The 13,587-nt window shown below is 41.0% G+C and overlaps 1 protein-coding gene across 2 annotated transcripts in view; it reads right to left on the bottom strand.

The window, feature by feature from the left end:
* The window catches only part of LOC120552183 (guanine nucleotide exchange factor VAV3), a 111,234-nt gene that overhangs the window by 2,983 nt on the left and 94,664 nt on the right, over window positions 1-13,587 (bottom strand). The window contains exons 26-28 of one of the 2 annotated variants that reach the window (XM_039789977.1): window positions 5,341-5,421; window positions 3,340-3,491; window positions 1-1,418 (exon numbers count right to left, since the gene is read on the bottom strand). The exon at window positions 1-1,418 is cut by the window's left edge and continues 2,983 nt beyond it. In XM_039789977.1, the coding sequence (XP_039645911.1) occupies window positions 1,374-1,418; window positions 3,340-3,491; window positions 5,341-5,421 (278 nt within the window). In that variant the 3' untranslated portion in view covers window positions 1-1,373. The remainder of the gene's footprint in view (window positions 1,419-3,339; window positions 3,492-5,340; window positions 5,422-13,587) is intronic. The other variant, XM_039789978.1, reaches the window with a different exon arrangement.

A 13,587-nucleotide genomic window follows, 5' to 3' on the forward strand; every position in this document is an offset into this window, starting at 1 on the left:
TCATCATAGAAGACCCAGTCTCCACTAACACTTAGGAAGACAATGTTAAAACATTTTGATTCATAATCTGGTAAAAATGTTGCAGAAGTACAAATCTGGGTAGATAACCATCCGTAGACTACCAGTGTAGTATTGATCATTTTGCAAGAATGCAATCAATCAAACTGCATCGTATCCATTATATCTGTAGATGATGGAACTGACAAAAGAATCGAGACATGCTGAACAAAGCAAATAAAGTGTGAAGTGTGTAAAATTTGAGGAAAAAAAGAAGAACAATGTTGGGCTGCGTTTGTGTTTCATCTGCTTTTCTTTTTCATGTTAAGGGGACAGCTGGCTTAGTGTGGCTTGTTCCCCGACGAGCCACTAATGCCTCCAATAAGATAAACCCTCGGCGAATGGGCTCCTGTTGACAGGGCTGCCACCGATAAGAGCAGAGGATCACTAACTGCCAAGACAACTAAAGACATGAGAGGCTGGGCTGCAGATAAAGAATGTAGGAGGTGGGAGGAAAATAGGAACAACGGCGATCAATTGCTGGCACTGCGCAGCGATACTATCCCTCTCTTACATCTCCTGTAAGAGCGTGTGTGAGGCGATCATAATCTGAAGGGGAGGAGAGGTGGGGTGGTGTGTGTGTGTGTGTGTGTGTGTGTGTGTGTGTGAATCTGGGTCATCAATAACCAACTGCATTAGTGGAAGAAACACACAGGCAAGGTCAAAACTAACTGAAATCCCTTCAGAGAGAGGAGGGGATTAGAAGAAGAAAAAAAACAGAATAGAGTGTGGGTCTTTTCTAGCTCAGATGAATCTATTCCCACACGAGGTGGGAGGGAGGATGGCTGCGTGTATGGATGGATGGATGGATGGATGAGTGCATGAATGGAGGAGCAGCTTTTGAGTATCTACTTTTGACAGACTGGCGACGCCCGACTTGGCAAGCAGAAACAGGTGGGAGTTATGGGCCGGCCGGTGCAGAGAGAGGAGGGGAGCGCAGGGTGAATTATGGATGGAGGGATGAAATTAGGGAGGGAGGAGGGTCGGAGGGAGGGAGGAGTGTCTGGCGAAGGCTTGTGCCCCGCTGACAGGCAAGCTGCTAGTTGGTGGAGTCACTTAGCCACACAGAGTCAACCAGTAATGATAGGGCATCTCCAGCGTTCTGTAGCCTTTTACTCTCCCAAAGGCCTCTGGGTGGCTGTCGGCAGCAGGACTCCATCGAGGAGAGCGAAGCCGCCCGCTCTGCTCTGAAAAGTAACACTGGGGCAAGCAGCGGTGCAGAAGCTCACTCTGTTTGTTACTGTTATGTTCACAGTTTGCTTACTCCACTGCTGCAGTTCTTTCTTTATCGTACTCTTGTTCCAATGTTGGACCTTTCACTCCTCACCCTCCTCTACGTATGTGGATGGGAACCAGCCGACCTAAGGGGAATGGAAATAATTAATCACACATTAGTAATTAGTTTCTTTTTCTACATTATATTGTGATTTACTACATTTACCAGAATGCCTTTCAGCAGCCCACAGTGAAGAGCTGTACACAGGAGAGAACAGTATTTTCTAATAATAAGTAACGGAAATAAAAGAAAAGTATATTTGACATGCTACTGTTGACAATAATAACTACTCTTCATGCTGGAGTCAAACATGACATTTATTGCTAATGTTTTTACATTGTTGACATTAAAGGATTACTATATTACATACGTTTATAAATTAAATGTTCATCACCATTAGCTAGCTTTTTAACACTAAGTTTGAGCATGGAGTATTTTTCTTTTCTAACACCTAACTTATTCAAATTTTAAACACAAGGTTGACAAAAACAAAAATTAGAAAATGAAATTGTCTCTCACATTTCCCAAAGTATGAAACCTGAGCTTTCAAAGAAAGTTGGCATTAACATGACCAACAGATTAGGTCTAATTATACATGATATAATTGTCATTATATTATATAAAACATTCCTGTTTTTAATGACCCTAAAGAGGGTCTAACAGCTCTCGACAGACTCTACATACAGAGTATAGTTTTCACCAGAGCAGCATCAACACACACATCAAGAGACTAGCTTCTTCATTTACCACAGCTGTTCACAAAACACACTCATGTCACACAGACATCACTGAGGACTGCAGTGTACACACACAAACAGAGAGACACTCAAGCTAAAATGCGGTACATGTGAGTGGGAGTCATTACATATACTTCCCTGCATTTAGAAGCAGGATTTTCTGCAGGCTGCATGCCTGACTATAAAGCGCTCTTGGTATTTGATGGGGAAATGTGTGCATTTAACACATAGAAGAGCAGCAAATTAACTCTTTCAAGCGATGATATTGGGAAACCGAAATGTTGGAAAGGTGTACATGACTGACTAAAGATAAAACAGACTAAATCTGAATAGTGGTGCCTGTAGACAAGAATATCTGTCAAATGTTATTTCTTGAAAGAGCCAGGTTTTTAGTAGCCTGGTCCTACCAGGCTCTCGTTCATTTCATTTGTACAGAGTCTGGCCACTCTCCATTGACAAGTGTTAACTATTGGATCTGCCATAACCAATCGCTAACGTTTGGTCATGACGTATGTCATGAGCATGTGCAACAAGAGGGGAGACGACAACAACAACTATCGGTTTAGCATCGCTAGCGTTTGCCTTCGCCAACTCCTTCACCACTAACGGAGCGAGCTGGAAAATCTAACTTTTCCCGAACCCCGTGGGGAGGAGGGCCACAACATCATGGCCACCAACATAACTCAGCAAAGATTTTTCTTGCTCGGGCTTTAACTTCTGGATATTCGGCAGCGTTGCCACAACGGACCGAATGGCTTCGCTCACATCTTTCTCCGCTGCCATTACGGAACTACAACTCAAACTAGCGCACAACTTCAACGTCATCGTTCTCAGCCACTCCCTCTGTTCGCTGATTGGACCGGTAAAGATTTGGCCGGAGAAAACCCAAGAATATACCGCAAACCCAGACGGTGTACTGAAGGAAAATGAAAATTGAGCAGAAGTATGTAGGAGGGCGGAGCCAGGCTAGGCTTTTACTGTAGTGCTACCTAAAATTGGATTTAAGGATTTAACAGCCAGACTAAAGAAACAAAGCTGAAAGTTCTGAAAAGTTTCTGCCTAGTTTAAATATCACTAAATGTAAACATGAATCAGTGGAAAGCTACACGTGTTAAAATGAAAACTAATAAAAAAAAGGCCACAACATTTCACTCTACGAATGTGGCACTTTTTCAGGCTTAACCCTGACCCTAAGCAAATAACCCTCAGAAAAGATTATTTTACCCATTTAGATTTGGTGATGGGAGGCTGTGTTTTATTGTTCCTTACCCTGCCATTGACCTCGCCCCTCCACCAGCCGTTGGCTCCTGACTTTGTGTAGATCTTCACCACGTCACCCTCCTGCAGCGAGAGCTCTCGGGTGTCACGCGAGCTGAAGTCGTACCGCGCTATTGCCACACCAATCACTTTGGGTGTAAACACTAGAAAGAGAGAGGGGGGGAGGAGGTGGGGGGGTATTAAAAGAACATGGAATTTAGTTAATTTAAGGTTCTGGAAGATGTGTTTGAAAGACAGCAGTTTCAGGGTTAACACACACACAGATGGACATGGGTGATGTTTTTCATTCACCCAGAAAAACCTCTCATCCTATATTTCTCCTCTCCTTTATCTCTTTTCCTTATGAAATGTAGTCATAGTAGTTGTGGTAGAATTTAGTTGATACTTTCTTTTTTTAAGTTTCAAATAAATGTCAGTATTTATTTTATTTATTATTTGAGCCTGTCACACTCTCTTCTCTTTGTAAGTTTTAAACTTAGCTCAGATATATTCTGAAGGTCCCATTATGCTCATTTTCAGTTTCATACTTGTTTACAACACGTTTACATGCTTTAATGTTCTAAAAACACATTATTTTCCCTGTCTGAATATACCAGTATTGCTCAAAAAGTTATCTTTGTTTAACTTTGTAAAAATAATGTTTCAGTTTTTAATTGCAACTGCTGTAGTGCATGCTAATTTGTCTCAGAATATAGAAAGTAAACTCCAGGAAAACGCTCCATTTGTTCAGGAATGAAGGTTACACTGAGTTAAACAAGCTAGTGGAACAGAGGCTAGCCTGACCCTCCTAACATTCTTATTTTTACAAGTTATGCTACAGCTTGTGAAGCTACAGTGACTTCCTGTTTACCTTAACATTAGTTGACTGCTTTTAATTGTACAGCTTTACAAATGTCCCCTAGAAACCTATTTACAAGTTACTAAGGTCTTCACTATCTAAGACATTTTTTAAGTTTTATTGGTGTAACCTGAGTTAGTAAGTCACTAGTTTGAAACTAGGCAGGACTCTACACACAAAATAAGTAATGGATTTATGAATAGATGATGCAAACCAATTTGTCTCATCTCAAATAAAGGCTGAGGGCAAAAAAAACTAAATGTAATGTTAAGTAAGAAATTATGTGCGCAGGAATTAATGTGCTTTGAAATTTCTCATAATTTTGCGGGTGATCTGAGGAACAACATACAGTGCTATATCAGCTAATGCGTGAAGGGTGTGTCTGTACTGCAGTGCTTGTGATTTATTGTACATTTCCTAACTAAAAGAGAAGGCCCTACAAGTCCTTGTAGATGTGATGTGCATGGCTTTATTTGAGAAAGTCCAGCTGGAGTGTTCTGACAGCCGTGTGTGTGTGTGTGTGTGTGTGTGTGTGTGTGTGTGTGTGTGCGCGCATATGACAGGCCATCATGTCGATGAGACAGCAGTATGAGAGGCAGCTGTGGAGAAGGTTAGCTAGTTAACTCTGCTCCATCCTTTTCTCCCTTCTCCTGACACTGACTGGTGGGTCGGACTGGGCTAAGCTGAGAGGTGGAAATGGAATGTCAGACCTATACAACCTGGCCGTGGGGGAATATCTAATATAGAGAAACTCTGTGTATTTTAAAACATCCAGCTTTACTTTGAAAGGCAGACATACACAAGCAAACACACACCAAACTCAGCCACGTATGCCTCTGAAAACAGCTCAAACTGTTTCCGTCTCACGTGCAAAAATGCAGACACACATACAACAACATATAGTACATACATGCATTACTGAAACAAATAGTCCCTATTTGACACACAGGATGGCATGTACAGTATGTGCACAGCACTGTGGAAGAGGTGGAATGGTGCAATAGGAAGCTGGATGGCAGATGTAAAGGCAGAGATTCAGACGATGATGTCAATGCACTGAGCTACAGCCAGTTAGCTAAGCAGCCTTCAACATGAAAGGAAAGAGAAAGAAATAGTGTTAGAGAGGCAGACAGAGAGAGAAGCGATACCTGTACCTGACCAGAAGGGAGCAGAGGAAGGAGGTACAAAGCTGTAGCCGGCAGGAGTTACAAAAGAGAGGCCGCAGAGCAATGGGGCTATGGCAGGGCAGGCCAGGCAGGGAACGGAGAGATGCGAGAGGGCAGAGGGCACGGATGGGAGGGATGGCAGAAAGAGAGAGAAGCAAAGGAGAAAAAATAAAACATATTGTTTTAAATACCAACTCTGAGGTATAAAGAACACAGTTGTAGCTCGATCACAAATAAATGACAGGAAGAGCTCTATCTAGCGAGTGGGACTTTATTTACACAGCCACTGGTAGCAGTTGATCTGTCCCTTTAGACATTTACACTGTTTGTCCTAATGTGGGCATTGTAATAACACATCCAACATTTTAAATTTAAATATGAGGGATAAAACTCTTGTGTCTAAAATAAGAATTTGCAATATTGAAAGGTTCTTACTTCTGAAAACCAAAAGTTACAAAACCAAATTATAAATTCATATGATACACTTGCAGGCATGAAGCGGTGCTTTAATTAAAAACATTCTAAGCATGTTTGATCTCACAATTATCTCATTTTCATAAAACTGGGAGGATAAAACTTGAAGGAATGCACATTTTGTGCTCTGGTGTTAGAATAATAAAAAAAATCATCCCGACTGAAATAAAGGTAAAAAATTGAATGTCCAAAACAAATACACATCACTGCAGGAATACTGATAAAAAATTGAAGTCATGACACATCTTGTTTCCAATTTGCCAAAAGAACATGTGCATCATTAATGGGGGGCGACAGCTTCACTTGTGCATTTAATAGGGAGGAACATGCGGTGTATTCACAATTACAGCATAGAGAATATATTTCTATTTGCATATTTATAAAGACAATCATCGAGCTGTAATACAGCCACAACTGCAGATACACTTGACAAATTCCCTCTGACAGACAAGTTTAACCTGATAACTTATGAGACAATGATGTTGTTTTATTTCATATTCTATTAATATAGTACTTTTCTGTGGTATGCTAATTGTTTATTTATGTAGTCTTTTTGAAGCTCACAATGTCACAGCACAGATTTCTCTACAGGCAAACAAAGAAGCTACATGCATTGATCTGATTCCATTAACGTCTTATGGTACGTGTCCATTGTCAGCGTCATTTCAACGCTTTCCATTCATTTCTATGGGAGCAACCGTGCGATGCATTCTGGTAGCATCGCGGGGACTTTGGAGAAGCGGGGCGTCGAGTAGCCCGCTCCTCATTTGCATAAAGTTAAATCCAGGCAACTTCATGCAAATGAGGAGCGGCCGGCTCGGCGCATCTAAAAAGGGGACGAAAATCTTTCAAACTGACTGTTGTCAATCTGAAGTGAAGACAGATTCAGCAACTGCATGGCCTATTTCTTGCTTAAATGTTTTCAAAAACACGTTTCGGTGAACTATTTTTGTAAAATAAGAGATCATATTCCAAACGAGCCGCCATTATGGTCTGTTTTTTAAATCTGGGAGCAGACAGACCTGTGTGACGTGTTGGACCAATCAGGTGCAGCCATCGTTTTTGTAGGAGGGTGTAGATTGTTTTCTTTGCTTGTCCGTGGTCAGTGAAAAGAAATTGGTGGCAAGCCCACTAGCGTGCAATGCTGGGAAGGGGGGGCGATCCCCTCCGTGAAAAAAAAGCGTATATGGACATGTACCTTTGGTTTTGGCAGTGTTATTGCCTTGCTCTGGGGAATAGAACCTATAACCCTGAAAGTATTAGTACCTTAGGTTGCTTTCACACCTACCTCGTTTGGTAGGACAGTCCGGTTTGTTTGGGGTGGTAGAACGCGATCCAACCCAAATACAGGAAGTCAACCAAAAGCAGATTTACTAGCCTGCAATTTCAACCTTGCAAACAATTTACGGACTTATATATGATTTAAGGGATGATAACTTTTAGATACATAAGGTGTTCTGACCACACATCGCTGGTGGTCTGTGTGACAACCTCATCATCATCTCACACATTGTTCTCTCCCATTCCCTTTTAAAAGCCAGGCGCGTTTGTACCTTGGCACATTGCTGTTATGATGGCGGATTTGCACCGTAATATTGGTATTTGTAATCTTTTGCATGTTTCTGTGTGTGTGTGTGTAACCAGCATAGTGTGCGCAAGCTGTGCATAAGCCTAGGCGCATTTGACTAATTTGCTGTTAAAATAACAGTGAAATGCTGCGGCATTGACTTTAGACCAGGTTTTTGTTGGTCAATGGCGCGATCACTTCCCACTGCCTCAAGATAGCAACACGCCAAGAATGCACCTGAACACACTTCCCTGTAAGACCAGCACACCCATGGGCGCAAAGATGGGTGCAGGTGCATTTGCTATTTAAACGACGCGGGCGCTGGATGGTCTTAAAATAGACACTTGAAGACACTTGAGTCAGGCTTTGCGCCGCGCTGCAAGATAGGGCCTTTGGTGATGTTCCATTATTTTCCATTATGTTCGGCAAGTTTCGGATATTCTGTCCAATAAACACACGTGACGTGTTTGGTGCGTTTGATAAAGTGAAGTGTGACCGAAACCAAATAAAAAATGTGTTGCAACCCCCCCCAAATCGCACCGAGTCCACCGAACTATAGGTGTGAAAGCACCCTTATACTTTACGGATTGTAATGCGCTGGGTTATTTTGGAACATCAACGTAGCAAGTATGGCACAAGTACAGTCAGGAAAAAAATGCGGATGCTACAAAGGTTTCTGCTAGGTAGAAGCAGACTATACACAGTATAAATTCAATAAAAGTAGTCGGCTAAATGGATACCCATGAATGATTTTGTCCAGAAAAGTTTAACTGGGGTGGACGAAACAGACCATTCCTAATGCAGGAATTATTTGTACTGCCTGGGAAAACTCGTTTACATACATTTTTAAACTAAGCGTAAGTTCAGCCAAGAAGACTATCTTATGTTACTCACTTATTCTCATTCACCTCACTCTCCCTCTCCTCCTGCTTCCCCTTATCAGCTGATCAAGTGTGTTTACTCTTTTAGTTAAACCAACCAGGTTTAGCCACAATCTCATCAGCCAATCCCATTCTTGCTGTCAATATTTCAATGTTCTCCGTTGCTGTCAGCTCTGATTTCAGCGTGAATCGTGGCGACCCTCCTCCACCCTGTTCACCTCATTCATCCAGATCTCAGCATCCTCGTCAGTCATCACCATTACCACCAGTGTCTAGACTCCATTGGGGGTTTCCTACTACACTACTCAAGGCTTCTCGAGTGCCTTTAAAATATAATGACGTGGCAATGGGAATTTGATTAAGACTTTTCACATTTATCATTTTTATTGTGCACGCTTCGATAAATAACAAAATGAGGTCTCTCCTGATTGAAATTTAGACAGATGCAAGAAGTCAGAAGATGTTAGGTAGTTGGCCTATTAGCATCATGAATGGGTTGCGAAATGAGCCTTCTGGGCCCAGGCCCGGGCCCCATGGACCAGAGCCTCATTATGAAGTGACTGCTAACATTTCTTGTTGGCAAATCAATCAAACGACAACAAAAAGGGATGCAAAAGGACTACAAAACGATGAAAAACGACCACAAAGAGAAACAAAACGTCTACAAAGTCACTCAAAAGGATTGCAAAGAGAGCAAAATGGACTATAAGAGATGCAAAAAGACTTTAAAACGAAGCAAAACGACTACAAAGAGACGCAAAACAACTACAAAGAGATATATGGTTGGAGTCCTTTCACATTTCTGGGTCCAGGAGCCCATTTTCCATGGCTGTAGGCTATTTGGAGTTACAAACAGCAGCTATTAATTGATACAATTTAATTTGAGTTGTTTATTTGGCATTCATTTATCACACTGAATAAACCATGTAATTATTAATAATGTACAATTTAATCTTGCCAAGAGCCACTGCTATAAATGTCGTAACAAATTTTTTACTAATTTCACAAATGTGCCCCACTTCTTTAAAACTGTGCCCCATACTGCATCGCCCATTCAAAAGTTTCTAAGTCTGCCGCTGCACAGGAGCTCACACTGCCACTGGGAATAGAAAACCTAATCCCCACAATAGCAAGATAAATGCCCAAACTTTATGAAAAATGTGCCGCTGCCAACAATACTGCTGGCAAGTTAACTGGCCTTGGTTATTGATATGCTGTAAGGAGAGCAGAGCTCCAGCGGTTTTTAAAATGAATACTAATCAGCGCACTGAGAGACAGCTCAGCAACCCCTAATGGTGTCTAGGTACAAGCAATATGAAGAAGGATCGCCCTCCACTTCAAACAGCCACCAAAACACCAGCTGCATTTTACATGCTTCATTTTTGCAAAAATCTGATTTGTGGAACATGCTGGAATACACAATATGGGCCGGTTGACTAATAGAAGAGACTAAAATTCAGAGTACACACACACACACATTTCACAAGAGAGTAAAGATGAAATAGAATCCAATCAGCCGCCCAGAGTCCCACACCCGCTGTCAGCTGAGATTGTTCCATGGACACATATTCATTTATATTTTTGGTTAACAAAAGTACACTGGTATTGTGGCTGTTGTCGTTACAGTAGCGTAACTGTTAAAAAAAAAACCCACTTTCAATCAGTCAGTTTTGCTATCTGCAGAGCTGTCCAAAATACATGAAACAAAGCGTAAATATTAATTAGCAGTCCTCCAGCAGTGCTCGAGGAGGATGGAAATCAAAACAAAAGTAGTCATTTAGAAGTCAAAGAGAGAAAATTAAGTCACACGCCAGAAGGAGGCTGCCTACAAGATAGAAGACCACACCGAAGCAAAACTAATTTGGACTGAAGCTGTCTCGACTTGTGTTTTGAAGCGGAGTTTGAACAACAGGCCTCCTCGAGAACAACCAAACAGCTCTGTACAATCTGTCCACATTTCTCCCGCTTGGAACGTGATCATCAGCAAGCCGGCACTCTTTTGTTTTCTTTTTTAGCCATTGCACACAGCGGTGTACAGAGTTCAAATGAAATCGCATTGTGCCACTGATTGCGATAAGTCATACATTTTCCATTAACCAACTGATGGGCAATGTTGCTGTTGCCTGGCTCACACACTGTTTAATACCTTTTCTTCTGGCGTTGCTTGAAGCATTCAGCTTGTGTGGGGTGATCATGAATGTTTTACAGGGTGAACAGCACTTTCTTGATGGTTTTTCAAACATATTCCCACTGGACATTATCAGCCGAGCCAATAAAACAACGGATGAAAAGCCGTATTTTCACCCCCAAAATAAACTCCAGTCTTTCTTTACTCTTTAAAAAACACTTTTTGTCACCAAACTACACTAGAAGAACTATAGTTTTAGTCACAGAAGTTGGCACTTGCACAATGCTCTGCCGTTTCATTAGTTGCTTCACTTCAAACCCAAACATCACCTCATTAAAATCCCAGTTCAAAGTTACACACCCAACATCTGTTACATTCCAAGTCAGAAAGGAAAAACATGTCGTGTTCTCTCTTACTCAGCCTTGACAAATAACATCCTAACACCTGAATGCTGAGAGAAATCAGGTTAGTAAGGGTAATGACTGACAAAGACGAAACAGCAGCTGCATGCATAAATAATCATCGATGCGCTGCATTCCAGGTATTTCTGCTCCTCAGAAAGTGTTGACAACAGCTGCTTTGTCTTTAGTTGTGGCCACGTGTGTTCATAACAAAACAAACAGATCATTCTTAAACGGGTAAAAAATATCACACGGCTCAAATCTTCACCATTTCCACTGCCAGACAGCACACCGCAATCTCCACAAGAACAAAGTTTGCAGACAACTCCTTGAGGCGCGGCCGCTAACAAATGTCAGGCTGTCTGAAGTGTAAAGTGATGTTTGCAGCAGATGTTGCTGAAATATAACAATAACCTGCTGGTGAGCTTCTGTTTCCATTTTACAAATTACACTAACACTTGTGAAGTAAAATGATAGATGATTGATGGTTCAATGACACTGAATCGGTCAATCAATCTGTGACTATCACTTAGTTAAGGCTATGACATATCTTCAAGTGATGGTGTAATATTGAAATAATAACTAATAAAGTAATGTCGTAATTTGACAAGTAACAAACTTCAAATCCTGTATAATTTTAAAATGTATGATGCATTGTTAGAATGAACAATATAAAAGTATAAACAAAATCACACCATTGATATCACGTACACATATTACGTATCTTATGATGTATAAAATGACAAATTGTAAGTAACCAGATATCTTAAACGGAAACAAAAAATGTTACAAGAAACAAACTACAAAATAAGTACTTTTGCATTACCCACACTAATAACTGTCATCACATGTCAAATTAAAAGTGAAAAAAGTCCAAATTTAGATTTTAAAAGTAACTACTGTAATAAGGGAGATATTATTATTTGACTTTCCTGTAAAACCAACTATGTAGGTATCTCTCTCTCTCCTCTGAACCTCAAATGGATTTAAACTTCATTAAGCGTCCAGAGAGTGTTATCAAATCTAATAACATGCTAAGTGGATTCTCCAGCCACCGTTTGACAGTTTTGGTCACAAACAATTAACGTCAGAAGAGACCCGAGTGTTTGGAACAACAAATGGCTACGTAGCTCTTTAAAGGCTGTGAAGATGCTGCCAAGTGAATTAAAGCAGTGTGTGAGAGAGCTGGGAAGGATGACAGATAAGGAAACGGAACAGGCGGTGAGTAGTGGTGGGAGAAATCAGCAGAGCCAGGGACAGCAGCTTGTTGCAGGTTGAAACAAAAACTATTATATAAGATACAACTCAAAGAAAAGTATTACTATGATAGCTCGAAGCAGAGATGACTCCAAATTGACATTCCCTGATTTCTTTTTGTCAGGTAATAGACTTAAGGTTACTAATGAATGTAAATATTTGGGACACTATGTGACTGCAGACTTGTCTGATGACAGAGACATTTACAGACAGTGTGGCATGCTTTATGGATAGGCTAACATGCTGATCCGCAGGTTTGGAATGTGCTCAATACCTGTTAAAATCAGACTCTACAAGGCGTACTGCACTACCATGTATACTGCACACCTGTGGAGACGCTACAAAAAGAGTAGTATGCAAAAGCTAACGGTAGCGTATAATGATGCCTTGCGGATGCTACTGAGGGTCCCACGATGGAGTAGTGCAAGCCAAATGTTTGTAAACGTGGGTTTGCCAAATTGCCCTGCTGTATTACGTAATCTTATGTACAGGTGTATGTGCAGGCTTTCGAGCTCGGCGAATAGTATCATCACTGCACTGACAAATCCTGGACTCTGAGCTCTGTGCGATACTCCTCTGGTATTTGGACTCACTGGCTTATGAGCCTATCTAGGAGATAATGTATAGTTTTTTATGTGTGTTTTTTCTTCTTTGTAATATGCACCATTTTTTACGTGTCTGAAATAAAGCTAATAATTATTAACGACAAAAGGAGCATGATTGATCAGCGGCGTGACGGCATCAGATCACACAGACTGCTTTACTGACTTAAATTTGCCAGATTTCTCTAAGCTTCTTAAATGTAATGAATTACTGCTTCTCTCTCTGTTTTATATGATAGTAAACTAAATATGTTGTTGGTCACACAAATGAATCAATCTGAAGACTTCATCTTGGGTTCTGGGAACTTTTCAGAATCTTTTGATTTAGATTTTAAAGCAAAATCAGGGAATTAATCAACAGATTTCGAGAATGAAAGGAACCATTATTTGCACATGTAACCATGCACTAATAAATACACGAGAAACTTAAAGCTACCCAAAAAATTATGTTTTTTGATTACAAAAGTACTAGTCTATATCCGATTGCTCTGTTGCAGCTGAAAATTGTGCCAATAAACCAGAGCACATTTTTCTCCCATCCCGGAATGCTGTGTGGACTAGCCAGACCCTCCTCCGCAGCGCTGTGGAGGAAGGTCTGGCAATGCGGGGCTACAAAAGTAATTCAGTGTGCATGAGATACAAACAATAGCGCTAATAGTGGCCAATAACCTTTAATGACCGCATGTCAACAGCTGCCCAGTTTGTAATTTGGCTCCTGTCTCACTGAAATTACCTTCAAGGCCTTTACACACCAGCGACGTGATGAATAAACTAAATGCACACCACAAAACTATTCACATTGGCAGGTAAACAGTTACGCAGTGTATATCTCTAGGGCTTTTATTGTGAAGGGTAAGAATGGAAAGAGGGAATTGAAAGTTTTCTGTCTTGGTTCAGACAAAAGCAAAGTGGTTGATGTCTTTGC

This window comes from Perca fluviatilis, chromosome 22 (genome assembly GCF_010015445.1).
Source record: "Perca fluviatilis chromosome 22, GENO_Pfluv_1.0, whole genome shotgun sequence".
Classification (NCBI taxonomy): Eukaryota; Metazoa; Chordata; class Actinopteri; order Perciformes; family Percidae; genus Perca; species Perca fluviatilis.